Source organism: Chiloscyllium plagiosum, unplaced genomic scaffold, assembly GCF_037043375.1.
Source record: "Chiloscyllium plagiosum isolate Xiang-an unplaced genomic scaffold, Cpla_swu_hap1 HiC_scaffold_2, whole genome shotgun sequence".
NCBI classification, from domain to species: Eukaryota; Metazoa; Chordata; class Chondrichthyes; order Orectolobiformes; family Hemiscylliidae; genus Chiloscyllium; species Chiloscyllium plagiosum.
Genome location: NW_028270140.1, coordinates 78,910,039 through 78,929,632, shown reverse-complemented (window position 1 = coordinate 78,929,632; position 19,594 = coordinate 78,910,039). Strand labels below are relative to the sequence as shown.

Below are 19,594 nucleotides of genomic sequence, written 5' to 3'. Positions count from 1 at the left end.
TCCTATAACAGGGTGACCAGAACTGCATGTGGTACTCTAGAAGATGCCTCACAATGTCCTGTACAACCTCAAAATGACATCTCAACTCCTTTACTCAAAAGGTTTGAGCAATGAAGGCACGCATGCTAAACACCTTCTTGACCGTCCTGTCTACCTGCGACATTAGAGCTAAATTCCAAAAAGACAGAGCAAGAATGACGGTCCTCAACATCAAAACAGTTTTTGACCAAGTACACCATCAAGAAGCTCCAGAAAAATGCACGTCAAGTGTGATCACAGGGGGTGGGTAGCATCTCTCTGGCTGCAGGCATATCTAAATTAAAGGAGGTTGGTTGTGGTTGCTAGAAAACATTCATCTCAGCCCCAGTTTATCACTGCAGAAGTTCCTCAGGGTAGTGTCAGAGACCCTCAAGTGCATTCAGCTACTTCTGTTACCTTCCCTCCACTTTTATGTTCTGCTCCTCAAATACAGCCTGTGCCCCCACATGCAGCAAGATCTGGACAACAGTCAGGCTTGAGTTGATCAGTGGCAAACAACCTTTGCACTGTACAAGTGCCAGGCAGCAACCATTCCCAACATGAGGGAATGCAACCATCATCCCGAGATCAGTAGTTTGTAGCATCGGGTGTAATCCAGATATTACTACCCTCAGGATTTCCTTTTAAAATTCCTGCCCAACTCTCTATATTCTCCCTTAAATCTCATCCTTTTCCCTTCCTATGTCGTTAGTTCCAATGTGCACAACTACCTCCTGCTGGTCCCTCTCTCCTTTGAGAATATTCTGCACTCTCTCGGAGATATCCTTGATCCTGGCACCAGGGAGGCAACACCATTTTAATTTCTCGCTGCCAGCCACAGAAATGTCTGTCTGTGCCTCTGACTACACAGTCTTCTATCACAATCGATTGCTTGGAACCTGACATACCCCTTGTTACATTAGAGCCAGTCTCGGTATCAGAAAGTTGGCTGTTCATGCTACATTCCCCTGACAGTCCATTAACACCTACATTTTCCAAAACAACATACTGTTTGAGATGGGGATAACCACAATAGACTGCTGCATGACCTGCCTTCCTCTCCTATCTTTCCCGGAGGTAATCAATCTCCCTGACTCTATTTGTGGTTTTTCTCTCTCCCTCCAACTGCCATCCATCACACCCCCTAGCTGCTGTAAATTCTTCATGGCCTCTAACTGCTGCTCCAACTGATCCATTCGATCCGATAGGATTTGCAACCAAAGTGGGCGGCACGGTGGCACCGTGGTTAGCACTGCTGCCTCACAGCGCCAGAGACCCGGGTTCAATTCCCCCCTCAGGCGACTGACTGTGTGGAGTTTGCACATTCTCCCTGTCTCTGCGTGGGTTTCCTCCGGGTGCTCCGGTTTCCTCCCACAGTCCAAAGATGTGCAGGTCAGGTGAATTGGCCATGCTAAATTGCCCGTAGTGTTAGGTAAGGGGTAAATGTAGGGGTATGGGTGGGTTGCGCTTCGGCGGGGCGGTGTGGACTTGTTGGGCCGAAGGGCCTGTTTCCACACTGTAAGTAATCTAATCTAATCAAAGACACTTCCTGCAGTCATAATCATCAGTAACATGGAAAATCTCCATAATATCCACCAGGAACAACACATCACTGTACTAAAGGCCATCTTTGCTCCTTAACAATCTATAGACCTAGAAAATAGCACTATCTTACTGCTCTAAAACACACTGCTTCAGGCTAACTTTATATTGATGTTTGTATTTTTAAAATTTAAATCAGGATGGTGGAGAACTAAAATGTAAGAACAGTCAAATACAAGAATTTGAAAGTAGGACATTTGACCTCTCAGTTCTACTCTGTTAATCAATAAGATCGCAAGTATGTTGTTTTGGAAAATGTAGGTGGTGATGGACTCTGTATACGTTTGAATTCCATATTCCCATCATAGCATATTTTGATAAAACAAGGAAATGCGGATGCTGGAAATTTGAAACAAAAAGAGAAATTGCTGGAGAAACTTAATAAGTCTGGCAAGCAACTATGGAGAGGAAACAGAATGGACGTTTAAGGTCCAGTGACCCTTCTTCAGACTTACATTCCCTTTCCGAACAGGAATTAATAATATTCAATGGCACTGCATCCACCCAGTCTGAGATAGAGAGCGCTTCAAAGTTGCACAAACCTCTGAAACTTTTCTTCACATCTGTCCTAAAAAGTCAACCCCTAATTTTGAAATAGTGTGCCCTAGTTCTGGATTCATCTCTATAAGGAATCATCCATTGCACATCCACATTCCCAAGATTATTTGGGATTTTATAAAATTCGATCCAGTCTTCTGAACTCAGGTATTAAAAACATCTAAATCTCTCAGCACCTCAGTATTCTGCAGTTGTTCTCCATTCCAACTTTTAACTCAAACTTAACACACTGAACAACTTCACATTTTCCCACACTACATGACATGTACCGGACTTTCGCCCATTCGTAACGGTGTTGTTGCTGCTCCTTTAACAAGATTCTGTTGTCTTTGGGTTTTTTTCAGGAGTTTGTAAAAACACAGGTTCCGAAAAGTCTGGTTTTGGGTGGGTTTTAAGTCCAATTTGATTATAGCTGCCTCAGGCAAAAGGCTTTCAAGTTTAAAAAAACACTTATGCAATGAAAAGGAAGTGGCCGGTTCCCCCAGCTCAGCTTTTCTCTGGGTTGATTTGGTTTTTGGCAGTCTGGCTATTCACTGAAAGCAGTCAGGTCAGTGTTGTGAAGCTGCTGGACCCAAAGAAGCAGGTCCATGCTGATCTTCCTCTTTCTCTGACTTATCTCCTGTAAAGACCCTGTGTTTGATTTTACCTTTTGTGCAAAGGGGTGTTTATGGAGATTATTGCAAGTATTGGGAACAGCATTGGTAAATTGGGGTAGTTTGTTGGGTTTTCGGATAGGTTAAGTTGTTCTATATTTTGTTCTTTTTGTTTGTGCTTCATTCGGTAATCTTGCAAATAAATTCCGTTTTGTTTAAAACTAAGTGGTTGGCCAGCTGCATCACTCCCTGAATACCCCACTGTACACCTGTTTAAAATAACTAGCAAAGTTAGGGTCTGGGCTACTTCAATTAGATTAGATTCCCTACAGTGTGGAAACAAGCCATTTGGCCCAACAAGTCCACAGCAACCCTCCGAAGATTAACCCACCAGACCCATTTACCCTTGACTAATACACCTAACACTATGGGCAATTCACCTGACCTGCACATCTTTGGACTGTGGGAGGAAACCAGAGCACCCAGAGGAAACCCACGCAGACATGCAAAAGATGTGCAAACACCAGACAGACAGACAAACAGTCACCAGAGGTGGGAATCAAACCCAGGTCTTTGATGCTGTGAGGCAGCCAAGCTAACCACTGAGCCACCGTGCTGCCCAACTTCCTTGAAATGTTTTGGTGGGGTTGGTCCACAACAGTAACCGATATCCATATTCATCGCTTGTGCCCTCTACATACTTTCCTATCTCTCGGCACTATCTACATATCTCAACCTTCACCACCTACCTCCTCTGTGCTGCCTTCAGTGCTTCAAAGTTGTGTTCAACACGGAGGACTAGTCACTTGCTCAAGGAGGGTGAAAGCTGATAATCAATAGAAAGATTCCTTGGCCACATCTGATCTGATACCAAAGATTTCATGAGGTCTGGCATTCATGTTGAGGGCTCACAGGGTTAACCACTCCTGAATGTACATTGCTATGTCACCACTTCTAGTTCTGCCAGCAGGACAGGCAGACAGGACATACTCAGGGACAGTAATGGAGGCCTCTGGCACAATAACTGTCAGTTATAATTTACTAAATATGACTATGTCACACTGTTGTTTGACTTGTCTGTGGGGCAGTTCATGTCAATATAAGGAGGAATTTGTTGAGTTGACTGGGGCAGTGTGTTGCTGGGTAGTCCGTCTGGTTTTATTTGTTTCTGAATTTTCTGTAACTTCCTAAAGGCATAAGATGTAGGAGCAGAAGTAGGTCATCCATTCAATGGGATCATAGTTGATCTGATAAACCCTAACTCCACTTTTCTGTCTTTTCCCCAAAACCCTTGATTTTCTCACTGATGCAAAATCTGTCAATCTCAGCTTTAAATCTACTTAATGACAAAGCCTCGACAGCCCTCTGTAGTAACGAATTCCATACTGTGAGAGAAGAAATTCCTTCTAAATTTAACCTTAAATGTGTGACCCCTTATTCTAAGATTATGTCTTTCGATCCTTGATTCTTCCACAAGGAGAAGCAACCTTCCTACATCTAACCCGTCAAGTCCTCTAAGAATCTTGTAGGTTTCAATAAAGTTACCTTTCACTCCCTTAAATTCCAATAGAGGACCAATCTACTCAACATCTCCTCACTAAATGGTCCCTCTACACATAGTATCAACCTAGTGATCTTCCCTGCACAGCCTTTAATCCCAGTATATCTTTCCTTAGATAAGTATTCCAATTGTGGTCTGACTAGGAACTTGTCCCTCTTTTATTCTATTCCCTTTGAAATACAGGCTAACATGCTTTGATACCAACTGAATGGCTTGCTAGGCCATTTCTGAGCACAGCATAAGAGTCATCGACTTTGATATCGGTTTGGAGTTACATGTAATCCAGACAAGTAAATATTGTTGATTTCCTTCTCTGAAGGACATTGATCCAGATGGAAATTTTTTTTTTAAACCATAACCTAATAGCTTTCTGATCATCATTCCTGACACTAGACTATTCAGTCTATTCACACCAATGATTCACATGAAATGAAGTTTAGTTTAATTAAAATCCTACAATCCACTCCAAGGGGATTATCTCACTCAGTCATGGTCAGTTATCAGATGAGAAAAATGGAAAATTTTTAAATGATGCATTACTGTATAATTTTCCAAGATTGGCAAAAGAGGGGAAGCATCGCCGTCTTATGGCATGAATAAGGATCCATTTTTCTGGAATTAAATAACTATTGAATGTGCTCACAGCTGTCAATTTCCCTTTCATTGATGAACTGGCCCTCCAGATATCTCCAGACTTAAATTTAAAAACCCATTTCCTTCAATATAAAAGGATTGAGCAAGAGCCACTTCTTTTGGTGGAAAATACAAAGTGCTGCCAAGCAGTCAGCGAACCCACCTCGAAAGAGACTATGCTCCTTTAGGGACTACCTCTCCTCCTTCTCTTTGGTAAATTTTTCATTTCATGCTTTTGTGCGCATTGTGATAAATGATTTTAACTGTGCTTAAAGAAATTTGCTGTCAATCCAATTCAAGTTTTAATTTATTTTTCTCTATTACTGAAGGCAGGGATCTCCTCCTTATATGGTGGTCAGCCCTGACAGTTTATGGCAAATCAGGAGTGCCATTAACCAATAGGACTGACCACCATAGCCAATGCTCTGATGTGTGCTGTTGTAGCCCAAGCCCAAGGCTCATCTCGGGGTCAGAGCCTTATAAGGTCAGTCTTTTTCTCTTATATCAATGAATAAAGCTTGAGTTTACCATTTTACAGCTGTTAACTAAACATCTTTTCTACACATTTATCATTGCTGTCAAGCAACTGCCCACTTCCCGAAGCAACTGACATACATCCAGTGTTTGGAACCAAATTTTTTCTGAATTGAATCAGAGAATAGTAAGCATAGGTTTCTCAGCCTATTATATCTGCCATACAATCATACAGTACAGAAGAGGCCCTTTGGCCTATCAGTCAGCACTGACAGAGACAAAATCTATCACCTAACTACAACAATCCCACTTTCCAGCTTTGGCTCATAGTCTTGAATGTTATGAGATTTCAACTACTCACCCATTTTAAAGATGGTGAAGTTTCCCTCCTCAACAACCCTCCAGGCAGTGCATTCCAGACCCCCACCATCCTCTGGGTGTAAAGATCTTTCCTCAAATTCCCTTTGAACCTCCTGCCTTTCACCTTAAAATTATTCTCCATTTTTATTCACCCTGCCAACTAAGGAGAACAGCTCCTCTGTCTATGCCCCTTATAGTTTTATACACCACTATCAGGTTCCCTCTCAGCTCCAAAAAAAGCAACCTGAACCTACCCAGCCTCTTGTCATAATTAAAATACTCCATCCCAGACAACATCCTGGTGAATCTCCCCTACACCTTTCCAGTGCAATCACATCCTTCCTATTGAGTGGTGCTCAGAACTACGCACTGCACTCCAGCTGCGGCCTAACCAAATTCTTGTACAGCTTCAAGATAAGCTCTCTGCTGTCTGCCACGACTGAGAAAGGCAAGCATTCCCTTCGTCTTCTATCCTATCAAACTGTCTGATAACCCTCAGGGATCTGTGGACCAGCATCCCAAGATCCGTCTGTTCTTCTGAGCTTCCTTTTGTCCTGCCATTGAATACTCCCTTTTCTGGTTATTTCTTCCAAGCTGCATCAGCCACTGATCAGTCCATCTGATCAACCTGTCCGTATCTGCTTCAGATCATTTGAACTAGTGTAGACAGGCTGGAGGATTGAAGAACACAGCATGCCAGGCAGCATTAAGAAGTGGAGAAATAGTCGTTTCGGGTGTTACCATTCTTCAGAACCTGAAACATCAACTTCTCCATCTCGTGATGCTGAATGGCTTGCTGTGTTCTTCCAACCTCCTGCCTGTCTACTTTGGATTCCAGTATTTGCAATTTTTTTTTGTCTCTAGCCAGATCTTTTGAACAGTAATCCAATTGGTCCCACACTCCTTCAATTTCTTCAAACCCTGCAATGATTTTTCTCCTTCAAATATTTATTCAGTTCCTTTTTGAAAGCTACAGTTGAATCTTTATCCAGTATACTATGGATATTATGTTCTAAATGCCAACCACTTGTTGCGTAGAAATGTTCTTTTCCTTAAGTCGCCTCTGGCTGTTTAACCAAACACTTACATCCTCTAGTTATTGTGCCTTCAGACTTAGAAACTGCTTTGCTTCATTCATGCTTTTTAATCGCTTCAAGTTCCTAATTTGAAGCAGAAGTCTCCTTAGAGGATGGTCTTATTCTAGTTTGGTTTGCTATGTTATGGTGTTTCAGGCTAATGCCACAAAGATATTGTATATGTTCAGAGAATCTAATGCATCCAAGACCCCATAAATGTACCTTGTATTAACATCCATAGCTAATCAGTAGAGATCTTCTCATTGCTCCACTCGCTTCATATAGATTTTTAACTATGAGGTGGCATTTATCTAAATACCTGCAAAGCGCTCTCCCAATAAGGACATTAACAGTTAGAAAGTAAGTATTGAGGCAGGAAATAAGGTCCCAGCTAGGCAATGTCACATCCTGACGGCTGTAATGTAAATGTAGCCTAAATAATGCCCTTAAAATGCACATTTGCTTGCAATGTTCATGACAGCACCACAAAAAATGGCACTGTTTCTTGCCATGTAATTTGTTTGTATCTGCCATTGAAATCAGGTTGCATGTAGCAGTTTTAAGGGTTAAAAGGATTTGATTGAAACATTAAAAGGAAAGAATCCATTCTTAGGTATCTGGTCTGCATCTAAGGTAAACACAGCCTTGTTGCGCAGCAAAAACTATGCTAGCTGTCTGGGGGAAAGAAAAATCAATGTTTGTTTCCAAAGTACAAGGTCAGTAAGCAGACTAAGCAACATAATTTATGTTAGAAATCAAAGTTCAGACACAATAATCAGATTACATCAGTAACCATAAAAGATCTGAAAAAATTATTATTTACATCAGAGTCCAAAAAATATTTTATTTTCCTTTGCATTGCTGAAAATCGTTACATAAAATTTCTCGTACCTGTGTGTGTTCAGTGTCCTAACCACTGTTGATAGTAACTGCCCGTCTTTAGCTGAAACTTGCATCACATATTGTGGCTGCCCATTCACGATATCAGAATCTTCCACTGTTTTTACTAAAGGTACTAAGCTAGTGCAGTCTGGAAGGACCTCAGTCAAGTGACTGCAATGGCTGGCTGTCATGGCAACCGACAAATTATTCCGTCAGTTAGTGTGAACCACATTCATGCTTCCATCTAGAGAAAAGTGGAAAAATGAGATTCAGATAATTAAAATTTTGTAAGAAAATAATCAAACACTCTGAATCATATGAATTAACTGAACAGTTAATAAGTTTAATTCTTCTCAATTTTTCTTTCGGGGTGGATGGATGGATGGAAGTAGGGACGACTTGATAGGTGGATAAAGATAAAAATTTTGAGCTAATCACAATATGGGCTTTCCCGTTCATCATATCCAGTGTCAGCAACAAGTACTAACAAGCCTTTCAGTGAATGAAATAAATGCAGCATAAACCCTCAACAAAATGCTTTAGTGCTAACCTCAGAAGGAGGCTATCAACACTACCAACTACAACAGCTGTCATCTCTTACAGCAGCCATCTTGTATTGTCAGTACTTAGTGCCATGTGGTAGACGATTGGACTTTCAACTTGCAACAACTAAAAGGCTATCTTGAGGTATACTAAAAGCAAAGAGGCAACAGTAACCGGTTACAAACCAATAATTAACCTGAATATTCAAGAACAACATTATGGTCAGTTACATAAGCTTCACATTTCACCTTGGGAAAGGTGTTCAAATCAGAGCGGACAGAACAGGTTGATGACAAGAAGCAGAGGTATAAATGGGGAACAGAGAAAGAGTAATATGAATTGTTAAAAGTTAATTAAGAAGAAAATGGATAGTGGTGTTCGCAATTACAAAAATCTTTTGTTGAATTAGAGAAAGGAGAGCTATTTCCAACATCCAATATAACAATTTAAGAGGCATTTGGATGGATATATGAATAGGAAGAGCTTGGAGGGATATTGGCTGGGTGCTGGCAGGTGGGACTAGATTGGGTTGGGAAATCTAGTCGGCATGGACGGGTTGGATGCTGTACATCTCTATGACTCTAATATTATTATTGGGCAAGTGCAGAAAACTTGCCAGACATGTCCAGTGTGCGCAAAATCTGGACAATTCTGACCCAGCCAATTACTACCCTACCAATCTACTCTCGATCAATGGCAAACTGATGAAAGGGGATCATCAACAGACCAATTAGAGATGCACAATAAACACTGGCCTAGCCATTGATGCCTGCATCCCATAAATTAATAAAAACGTACACAAAAAGATTACCAAGCCGCAAATATAAAGGACAGATTCATATAATTTCAGATCCTAGCAACCTTCTGCAAACAAGAGAAAATGGTTGAAATTGTATATATAGTTTTTAAATAAGCAGATAGATATTTTTAAAATATTTGAAGTCTAGGAGAAAGGGCAGAGTCCTTAACTGACACTTTCTGCAATGTTCAATTCAACCATTCTGAATTTAACAGGGCCAGAAATGGTGTGCAAAAGCCCCAAATGTGTGGGCAGACACAGAAACCACTGAAATGTCTAAGATGCAGATTTTAATACCTGGGAGTTAATATCACGTTCCAACCAAGATTCAGCTACATCCACTAATTGACCATGGGATGCAGGTGGCTACTGACACTGAGTGTCCTTCGAAATGGCCCCAGGTATTCAGGAACAAGGGATTACAAACGTCTGAAATGCCATTAAGTCTTGTGACAACAACTGGATGGCGAACAGATTAAAAAAGACGGAAAAAAAATTGCTCCATTAGCTCAATGATATGTATGGATTCTCATGAAGAATCACTGGACTCAGAACATCAATCCTGTTTATCTCTCCACAGATTTTTCAACCCGCTGAATTTTTCCTGCTCTCTTTTTGTAAGCGATATATACAGGTCATTGTATGTAGTTCAGCTGCAGCTTACATGAAACAGACTACATGAAATCAAAATCACAGTGAAAAGTTTATACTGCTGAAAGGCAAAACTTTGGGAGTAAAGGAGAGGAATGCATAGAAAGGGTTAAGAAGGGTGAAGAAAACCACACTTTTTTTTTTAAATGTCTTGTTTTTGCAATTACGTGCATTTACAAACCAAAACAGCACCTTTTTTTTTACTAAATTATTTGTTAACAAATCTCTATTTTTGAGTAAAAATGATCCAGTAATTTCCAAGTGATGGTCCATCTACAGAAATGGACACATTAGACTAACTAGGTCATGGAGGTACAGCAGTTGGCATTACTGCCACGTAGTGTCAGGGACCGGAGTTTGATTCCAGCCTAGGGCGCTGTGTGGAGTTTGCATGTTCTTCTTGTGTCTCTCACAATCCAAAATTGTGCAGGTTATTGTAACAAAAAACAACCATGTGGGCTTGGGGGAAATGGGTTCTGGGCAGGATGCTCATAGGAGGGTTTCTGCAGACTTGATGGACCAAATGGCCCTGTTCCGCACTGTAGGAATTCTATGATAAACAGGTCCACAATATTTTAGCACTTAGAACAACTCATGTTGATAGAAAGCATGCAACATCTATAATCCACAGCAGTAACCAATAAAAACAAATCATCTTTTTTTATTTGCTCATGGGTTCTGGGTGTCGCTGGCTCGGCCAGCATTTATTACTCATTTCCAATTACCTTTTGTGAGTGACCTTCTTGAGTCACTACAGTCCATGTGGTGTAAGAATGCACAGTGCTATTAGGAAGTGATTCCAAGGTTTTCACCCCAGTCAAGATGGAATGTGGCTTGGAGGAAAGTTGCAGCTGGTGGCATTTCCACCAAGCGGGGAAATATTCAATCAAACTCCTTGCTTGTGCTTTGTAGATGTTTGACAGGCTTTGTGGAACCAGAAGCAGAGTAATTCATTCCAAAACTTCCAACGCCATTTGCTCTTGTAGCCACAGAATTTATAAGAGTGTATAATTTCAAACTGAATTTATATTGTGTGTGTGTTAAAAGTAGGGATTATGCAATGAATTGGTAAGAGGAAAGTAGAACAGCAAGTATGTTGGCAAATTTCTGACTGCAAGAACAATCGGGTAATAATAATTATTAACTTCAACTATCCTAATATTAATTGAGATATTAACAATGTGAAAGACACGGAAGTCCAAAATCATTGAAAAGCATTCAAATGAACTTGCTCGGTCAGCACATAATGCTGAAAATGTGTCGCTGGAAAAGCGGAGCAGGTCAGGCAGCATCCAAGGAGCAGGAGAATCGACGTTTCGGGCATGAGCCCTTCTTCAGGAATGAGGAAAGTGTACCAAGCAGGCTGAGATAAAAGGTAGGGAGGAGGGACTTGGGGGAGGGGTGTTGGAAATACGATAGGTAAGGGATCCTTCCATATCCGCCACAAATTCACCTGCACCTCCACACACATCATTTACTGCATCCGCTGTGGCCTCCTCTATATTGGGGAGACAGGCCGCCTACTTGCAGAACGTTTCAGAGAACATCTCTGGGACACCCGGACCAACCAACCCACCCACCCCGTGGCTCAACACTTCAACTCCCCCTCCCACTCCACCAAAGACATGCAGGTCCTTGGACTCCTCCATCGCCAAACCATAGCAACACGACGGCTGGAGGAAGAGCACCTCATCTTCTGCCTAGGAACCCCCCAACCACAAGGGATGAACTCATTTCTCCAGTTTCCTCATTTCCCCTCCCCCCACCTTGTCTCAGTCCCAACCCTCGAACTCAGCACCACCTTCCTAACCTGCAATCTTCTTCCTGACCTCTCCGCCCCCACCCCCACTCCGGCCTATCACCCTCACCTTATCACCCTCACCTTATCCTCCTTCCACCTATACAGGGTAATGTGGTGAATTGGATACAAAATAAGCTCAGTGACAATGGTTCTCTTCCTCTTATTTTCTTTGTTTCTGTGTTATTGTTAAAGACATAATGGTGGCTCAGTGGCTGGCACTGCTGCCTCACAGCGTCAGGGACCAGAATTCAATTCCAGCCTCAGGTAACTGTCTGTGTGGGGTTTGTATGTTCTCCCTGTGTCTGCGTGAGTTTCCTCTGCGTGCTCTGGTTTCCTCCCACAGTCCAAAGATGTACAGGTTAGGTGAATTGGCCATGCTAAATTGTCCATAGTGTTCAGGGATATGTAGTCTAAGTGCATTAATCAAGGGTAATGTAGAGTAATAAGGTAAGGGAATCGGTCTGGGTGGGATACTCTTCAGAGGGTCAATGTGGACTTGTTGTGCCAAATGGCCTGTTTCCACATTGTAGGGATTCTATGAAGCCAATCAACATTTAGACTTGAAAGAAGAAAAACCTAATATTGATGCATTGCAGCTAATATTTAGGGTGAAACAAAAAAAAAGTCTAGCTAAAACAGATTTTTTTTTAAAAAGGGGAAAACAGGAAGAGAAACAAAGAGAAAAAAAGACTAAACCAAATGGAGACTGAGTGAAAAGGTTTGAATTAACAAGAAATGAGAAAGGTAAAGGAAAATAGAAATATGAAAGCTTGAATGAGAGAGAGTGAGGTCAGACATGACTTTGCTAGAGCAAAGCTGAGAGTAAAGGAAGACAGACAAGGTAGTCATTCAGAGGAGGATTCAGATACCACTGAGGAATTTGATTTAACAAAACAAAATCTTTGTTCAGTGTCTAAATTTAGAGATGAGGGAATGAACGGTATTTCATCTTATTTGATATGCTAACTATGAAGTTTAAAGAAGCCTGGATCTTAATGTTAGTGTTTTTTGATAGTTTGCAGACAATAAAGTGATTAAAAAAGAACAATATTCAAGGCTGGAGCTTTTTAAGAGTCATAGAGATGTACAGCACAGAAAACACACCTTTTGGTCCAACTCGTCCATGCTGACCAGATATCCTAACTGGATCTAGTCCCATTTGGCCCATATCCTTCTAACCCCTTCCTATTCATATATCCATCCAGATGCCTTTTAAACATAATTGCACCTTCCTCTGGGAGCTCATTCCACACACATACACCATCCTCAGCACGGAAAAGTTGCCCCTCAGGTCCCTTTTAAATCTTTCCCCTCTCACCTTAAACCCATGTCCTCCAGTTTTAGACTCCCCTACCCTGGGAAATATAGACCTTGACTATTCACCTTATTCATGCCCTTCATGATTTTATAAACCTCTAAGAAGGTTTACCCCCTCCCCAATATACTCAGCCTCTCCCTACAGCTCCAACCCTCTAGTCCCAGCAACTTGATTGTAAATCTTTTCTGCACCCTTTCAAGTTTAACAATATCTTTCCATAGCAGGAAGACAAGGAAATGTATTATCTTAATAATAATGTTCCTTCCTCCCACTACTTCAAGTATTTTCCTCAGGGCTGCTGCCATCTCCTGCCTGGCAAGATACTAATGGGAGCACATTTCAATTATTCTGATGAAGTGCAGAGTCCAATTTCTATTGAAGGGCATAGACTAATTCCTACCTCTGAGTTTCCATTGAAATGTTAATAGCTCCTCTATCCAATGCTCTGAGCTGTGCATTGTTCTTGAAAATTATGGAAAATATGCCCCAGTCTTTGAAAGGTTGGATGGCTTTTTTTGTTAATAGTCTGAATGTAAAAGACATTAAGCTCTTGAATCATTCCAACTAAAACTTGGAACTACAAGAAGAAATCTTAATCAATCATTTGTTGAATTTGCAAGAAAGAATTGCTTTGGGATCAATTTCTGAAGTTGGAGGAAAAAAAACACTGAGAATGTGAGAGAAATCATCAAGAATGACGAATCCTAAAATAATATTCTGGAAATGTTCAAGACTTATTTATATGAGCATGAAGTATCACAGATTGCAGAAAAGGCAATTCTGTAGATACCTATGGTACCTCATGCATACAGTTACATGCTGGAAAATGGTCAAAAGAATTAACAAGGAAATTGGACATAACTGAAGTTCTTCAGAAGAATCATACTGGACTTGAAGCATTAACTCTGTTTCTCTCACCACAGAAGGTATCGGAGCGGTTAAGTTTCCCTAGCTGTTTCTGTTTCTGTTCCATCATATGCAGTATTTTGCTTTTATTAAGAAAATGGAGGAATAATAAATCTGGCAATAGAAAAGGGATTCGATTTTGGGAACAAAAGGAGGATGCGAACATTATTAAGGAGAAAGACAAGAAGCAAAAATGTGTAAATAATATGCTTTTGCTGGAATAAGACCGGCCATATTAGAACGGCTGGACATGAAATGGGGAAACTATTAAAATAGTAGGAATGCCTAAATAATCTTTAGAAAAGTTGTATCAGGATATGTTAGTGTTTTTTGATAGGGATAGATGGGAGGGATAGATGGCTCGGTTTTGTCAAGAGAATGTGTCTTTGACTATAGTGAGAGATAGTCAGGCTGCTGGAGGTCCAGTATATGTCAAAAGGAGAAGTTATCCCTTACTTCTCAACAAAATAAGTCAACTGATTATGGAAATTTTTAAAGATTGTGTATATAAAGGAGATATAGTATCTTACTCTTCTCATCAAAGGGACAAACCAATAAAGATATTAAGATACACTAAGGCAAATCAGTCACTAATACTGTCTAAAGAAATAATTTGTCTACCAGAGGAGATAATAAGGAAGGAAAAAAAAATGAAAGTATACACAGAGTTTACAAAGTTGTTCTAATATATTACATTGGATTAAAGAGTAGCTTACCAAGTGGAGAATTTACAATTAGGGTAGTACAGCAAATCCCTGTCAAAGAAATTGATTTTATCTTGAGGAATGATAAAATATTAGGCTTAATGAGTGTGATGGAACAACCCGTGAAAATAAAAGAAACAGAATTGCTAGAGGAGGAGTATCCTGCATTGCCTCCTGATTGTCTTGTGACTAGATCTCAGGCTCAAAATTAGACCGGAACAGGAAGAATCTTATAGAAAATGGAGAGGATGTGGAAATGTGGTTACCTAACACTATGTTTGAAGACCTGAGTTAAAAGCATGTAAATAAAAGAGAATCCATGTTTATTCTTTAATTGAAATTCAATAGAAATATATTCTTTAATAGAAATTCAAAAGACGGATCCTGAGTTGACAGAGCTGTGTCAAAACTGAAAGTGAACAAGAACCAATAAGTGAGTGCATTATTTAAAAGGCAAAGTGCTAATGAGAAAATGGACACTTTGCTGATATCTGCCAACAGGAATAAGCGGTAGTTCATTGACAGGAGACTCAGGTTGTAGGAAAACACAAGCTGAATCATTTTTATTGGCTTGGATTGCATAAACACATGGTTAAATGTTTCCTGACATGACAGTGCTAGGGTGGTAGGGAAAACTCAACAGTCAATGAAACCTGCACCCTCATTCTGTTACCAGCATTTGAAGAACTATTTAAGGTGGGAACCTTTTGAAGAATTACATATGTTTGAACAAGATTTCCTAAGTGGGTGCCTTTGGTGAAAATTTCAGCAAGATGTACAATGGAAATATTAGAAAAAATATTTATTTATTTGCTCTTAGATTCAGGATATAGATTACCCTGAAAAATATGTCAACTGAAATCAGATTGTACATCAGAAATAGTCAAAGAAATAGGGCACAGTTTGGGAATCAAACTATGTGTCTTCAGCTGATCATCGATAATTGCAAGGAGCAATGTAAAGATGGCATTAAACTTTAAAGACCATGATTAAAGCCAACTGTTTTGAATATCTTATGGACTGGAAAAAAGGAATTCTCTCATTACTGTTTTCCACAGGCGCTAGAACTCACCTATTGTAATTATATTGAAACCAGATGGGTCACAGTAATTAAGCATGGATTACTGACAAGCCCATGCAGTAACAAAGATGGAATCAGATCCAAACCACGACTAGATGACTGTATTGACAGGACTGAAAAGCAAGGTTTGTGCCAAAAACTGATTTGTTAAAGCAATATTGGAAAGTTCCATTGATAGATGCAGCTAAAGAAGCATCAGCATTCGTAATTCTGGATAAATTTTACCAATGTTAGCTCATGTGTTCAGAAAGAAAAATGCAGCAGCAACTTTCTTTGTGCATGGGAAATCATGTCTCACAAACTTGATTAAGTTTTTTGAACAAATAACAAAGAGGATTGATGAGGGCAGAACAGTGGACGTGATCTATATGGACTTCAGTAAGGCATTCGACAAGGTTCCCCATGGGAGACTGATTAGCAAGATTAGATCTCATGGAATACAGGAAGAACTAGCCATTTGGATACAGAACTGACTTAAAGGGAGAAGAGAGAGGGTGGTGGTGGAGGGTTGTTTTTCAGACTGGGGGCCTGTGACCAACGGAGTACCACAAGGATCAGGGCTGGCTCCACTACTTTTCATCATTTATATAAATTATTTGGATGAGAGTAAAGAGGTATAGTTAGTTAAGTTTGCAGATGACACCAAAATTGGAGGTGTAGTGGACAGCGAAGAAGGTCACCTTAGATTACAATGGGATCTTGATCAGATGGGCCAGTGGGTTGAGAAGTGGCAGATGAAGTTTAATTTAGATAAATGTGAGGTACTGCATTTTGGGAAAGCAAATCTTAGCAAGACTTATACGCTTAATGGCAAGATCCTCAGGAGTGTTGCTGAACAGAGAGACCTTGGAGTGCAGGTTCATAGCTCCATGAAAGTGGAGTCGCAGGTAGATTGGTCAAAGTATTGACTACAGGAGTTGGGAGGTCATGTTGCGGCTGTACAGGAGATGGGTTAGGCCGCTGTTGGAATATTGGTCGGAAAGATGTTGTGAAACTTGAAAGGGCTCAGAAAGGATTTACAAGGATGTTGCCAGGGTTGGAGGATTTGAGCTGTAGGGAGGGTTTGAATAGGGTAGGGCTGTTTTCCCTGGAGTGTCGGAGGCTAAGGGGTGACCTTATAGAGGTTTACAAAATCATGAGGGGCATGGATAGGATAAATAGACAAAATCTTTTCCCTGGGGTGGGGGAGTCCAAAACTAGAGGGCACAGGTTTAGGGTGAGGGGTGAAATATATAAAAGAGACCTAAGGGGCAATGTTTTCATGCAGAGGATATTACATGTATGGAATGAGCTGCCAGAGGAAGCAGTAGAGGCTGGTACAATTACAACACTTAAGAGGCATTTGGATGGGTACATGAATAGGAGGGATTTGGAGGGATATGGGCCAGGTGCTAGCAGGTGGGACTAGATAGGGTTGGGATATCTGGTTGGCATGGGTGTGTTGGACCGAAGGGTCTGTTTCTGTGCTGTACATCTCTATGACTCTATGGTCATCAAAAGAGTATGCAACCGTGCTGTATATATTGTTGATTTGGTTGTGCTCAGCCAAACAAGAGAAGAATATTTAAACATAAATAGTCATAAAATTGACAAAAAGTAAATTTGCCAAAGTAAATGTAACTTTTTGGGGCACACTGTCGGGCAAGGAAAAGTAGCCCCCAGAAAAGTAAAGTAAGAACTGTGATGGATTTCCAGTGCCAAAGACAAAAGGAGAGATTGTGGCACACAGACATGGCATTCTGCAGGCACCCAATTCATGGATTCTGCCAGAATGTGCCTTGGGGTCCTTGCTTGTTGCCTTAATGCTTATTTATTTTGCACTTGCCTGAAAGTTCAAAGCCACTCTCCTTGCCTTGCCTTTTTGCAATTTGTCCCCCTAGTCAGAGCTTAATGGGGGCTCAGAGTACTCCCGTTTTGCCTTGCTGTTTAACACAGGTAGAAAGTCAGACAGCTTGTCATAGTTGTCAGCAGTCATCAGTCAAGGGGATGGAGGTGTTGCTGCACTGCACTATGCTATGCCAATCTCATGCCCACCAGCATATGCCAGCAGCATAAATAACACACACATTGCTACAAGACCATTTGTTTGATGCATGTGCAAAGTCTAATGGAAGCAGTCTTCAGGTCAAGCCACGGGAGATGGCCTTCAGTCAGGAGGTTCCAACACAGTAAGTCATGGGAATCATTTGATAACTGATCAGGGACTTGCACATTGTTAATTAGGGTGTCCAGAGCCAAGGGTTCCATATCATTTCAATCCAGAAGTGGACCAGGGTCAATCATACAGGTCCAGTGCAGCCAATCTAGGCATTCAGGTTATGAGTGTTAGGGAGCTGTGAAAAGATCAGTCAACTGGGGTTCTCTGTCCAAGTCAATGAGGAGGATGGGGTTCAACTCAATGAAAGTCAAAGGGATTACCAGAGCCGTTGCTGTGGTAGGAAAATTGGGGGAATAAATTTGGGGACTGGAGGCAGTGTACTGGGATTTAGAGGGGACACCAATGGTGATGGGGTGGGGTGGGGGCAACCCAGTTTAAGATGACAAGGGTAGATGACAGTGCATGAAGGGATACGGTGAGGGGGTCAGAGGAACACAACCACTTTGATGGTTGATTTGTTACCTTTTGATTTTTTAAAATATCATCTCTGAAGAGTGGTGTTGTCTTTTATTTTGTGCCAATGTGTTTGTTTTGGATAAAAAGGAGGTATAGTTCTAACTCCAGATTGTAACTTAGTTGTCAACCAGTTTCACTACTAGTTTTTTAGAAACAAGGTTGGTTTTATAATAAACTGTATAATTTGAGACCATGAAAGAAACCTGGTGAAAGTCTATTATTCTGGATGGCACAACCAATTAGCCATTTTGGCAACTGAGTCAAAAGATTCATTCTGACTTAGAAGTGATTAGCACCGCATGCCTCCTACTCCAGTCATAACAGTAAGGATATTTCTAGGATAAAAAGAATAGCATGAACAAAAACAAAAATTGCTGGAAAAAATCAACCGCATCTGTGGAGAGAAATCAGAGTTAACATTTCAGGTCGAGCGACCCTTCTTCAGAACAGCATGAACTTGAATCCAGTTCTGATATCTGTAATGAAATCTTTCTAACCTGTCATTTTCTCTATTGCATTATTTTCCTTATTTACATTTTACTTTGTGTTAGAAGTATATAAGCAGCCTCTTGTCAAAATGTTCAGAACTGACACAGAATCAAAGAGTCATAGAGATAAACAGCATGGAAACAGACCCTTTGGTCCAACTTGTCTATGCTGACCAGATATCTTAAACTAATCTAGTCCCATTTGCCAGCATTTGGACCATATCGCTATAAATTCATCCTATTCATATACCCATCCAGATGTCTTTTAAATGTTGTAATTGTACCAGCCTCCACCACTTCCTCTGGCAGCTCGTTCCATACATGTACCACCCTTAGTGAAAACGTTAGCCCCTTAGGTCCCTTTTAAATCTTTCCCCTGTCATCTTAAACCAATGCCCTCTCGTTTTGGGCCCCCCTACTCTGGGGAAAAAAGACATTGGCTATTCACCTTATCCATGCCCCTCATGATTTATAAACCTCTATAAGGTCACCCCTCTGCCTCTGGCACTCTAGGGAAAATAGCCCCAGTCTATTCAGCCTCTCTCTACAGCTCAAAGCCTTCAACCCTGGCAACATCCTTGTTAAATCTTTTCTGCACCCTTTCAAGTTAACAACTTCTTTCCTACAGCAGAGAGATCAGAATTGCATGTAGTATTCCAAAAGTGGTCTAACTAATATCCTGTACAATCACAACATGACATCCCAATTCCTATACTCAATACACTGACCAATAAAGACAAGCGTACTAAATGCCTTCTTCACTATTCTGTCCACCTGTGGCTCCAAAAGGTTAGAATCAAATAAGCCAGGTTGCACTCTAAGATATGACTTGTCCACTATTAACATCACCTTAGATCCTAACACTTTCCAACCCAGTTCAGATCTCGGACCAGATTTTCTAAAACCTTGAAAGACTATTCAAAGAAAATGAG

The 19,594-nt window shown here is 40.8% G+C and overlaps 1 protein-coding gene across 6 annotated transcripts in view; it reads right to left on the bottom strand.

The window, feature by feature from the left end:
- Positions 1–19,594, bottom strand: part of LOC122560854 (E3 ubiquitin-protein ligase MARCHF3) — a 117,498-nt gene that overhangs the window by 19,345 nt on the left and 78,559 nt on the right. For 4 of the 6 annotated variants that reach the window (XM_043712026.2, XM_087997972.1, XM_087997978.1 and 1 more), the window contains exon 2: positions 7,767–8,001. In XM_043712026.2, coding sequence (XP_043567961.1) covers positions 7,767–7,948 — 182 coding nt within the window. In that variant the 5' untranslated portion in view covers positions 7,949–8,001. Of the gene's footprint in view, positions 1–7,766; positions 8,002–14,491; positions 14,509–19,594 lie in introns of those variants that run through there. The other 2 variants (XM_087997984.1, XM_087997965.1) reach the window with 2 other exon arrangements.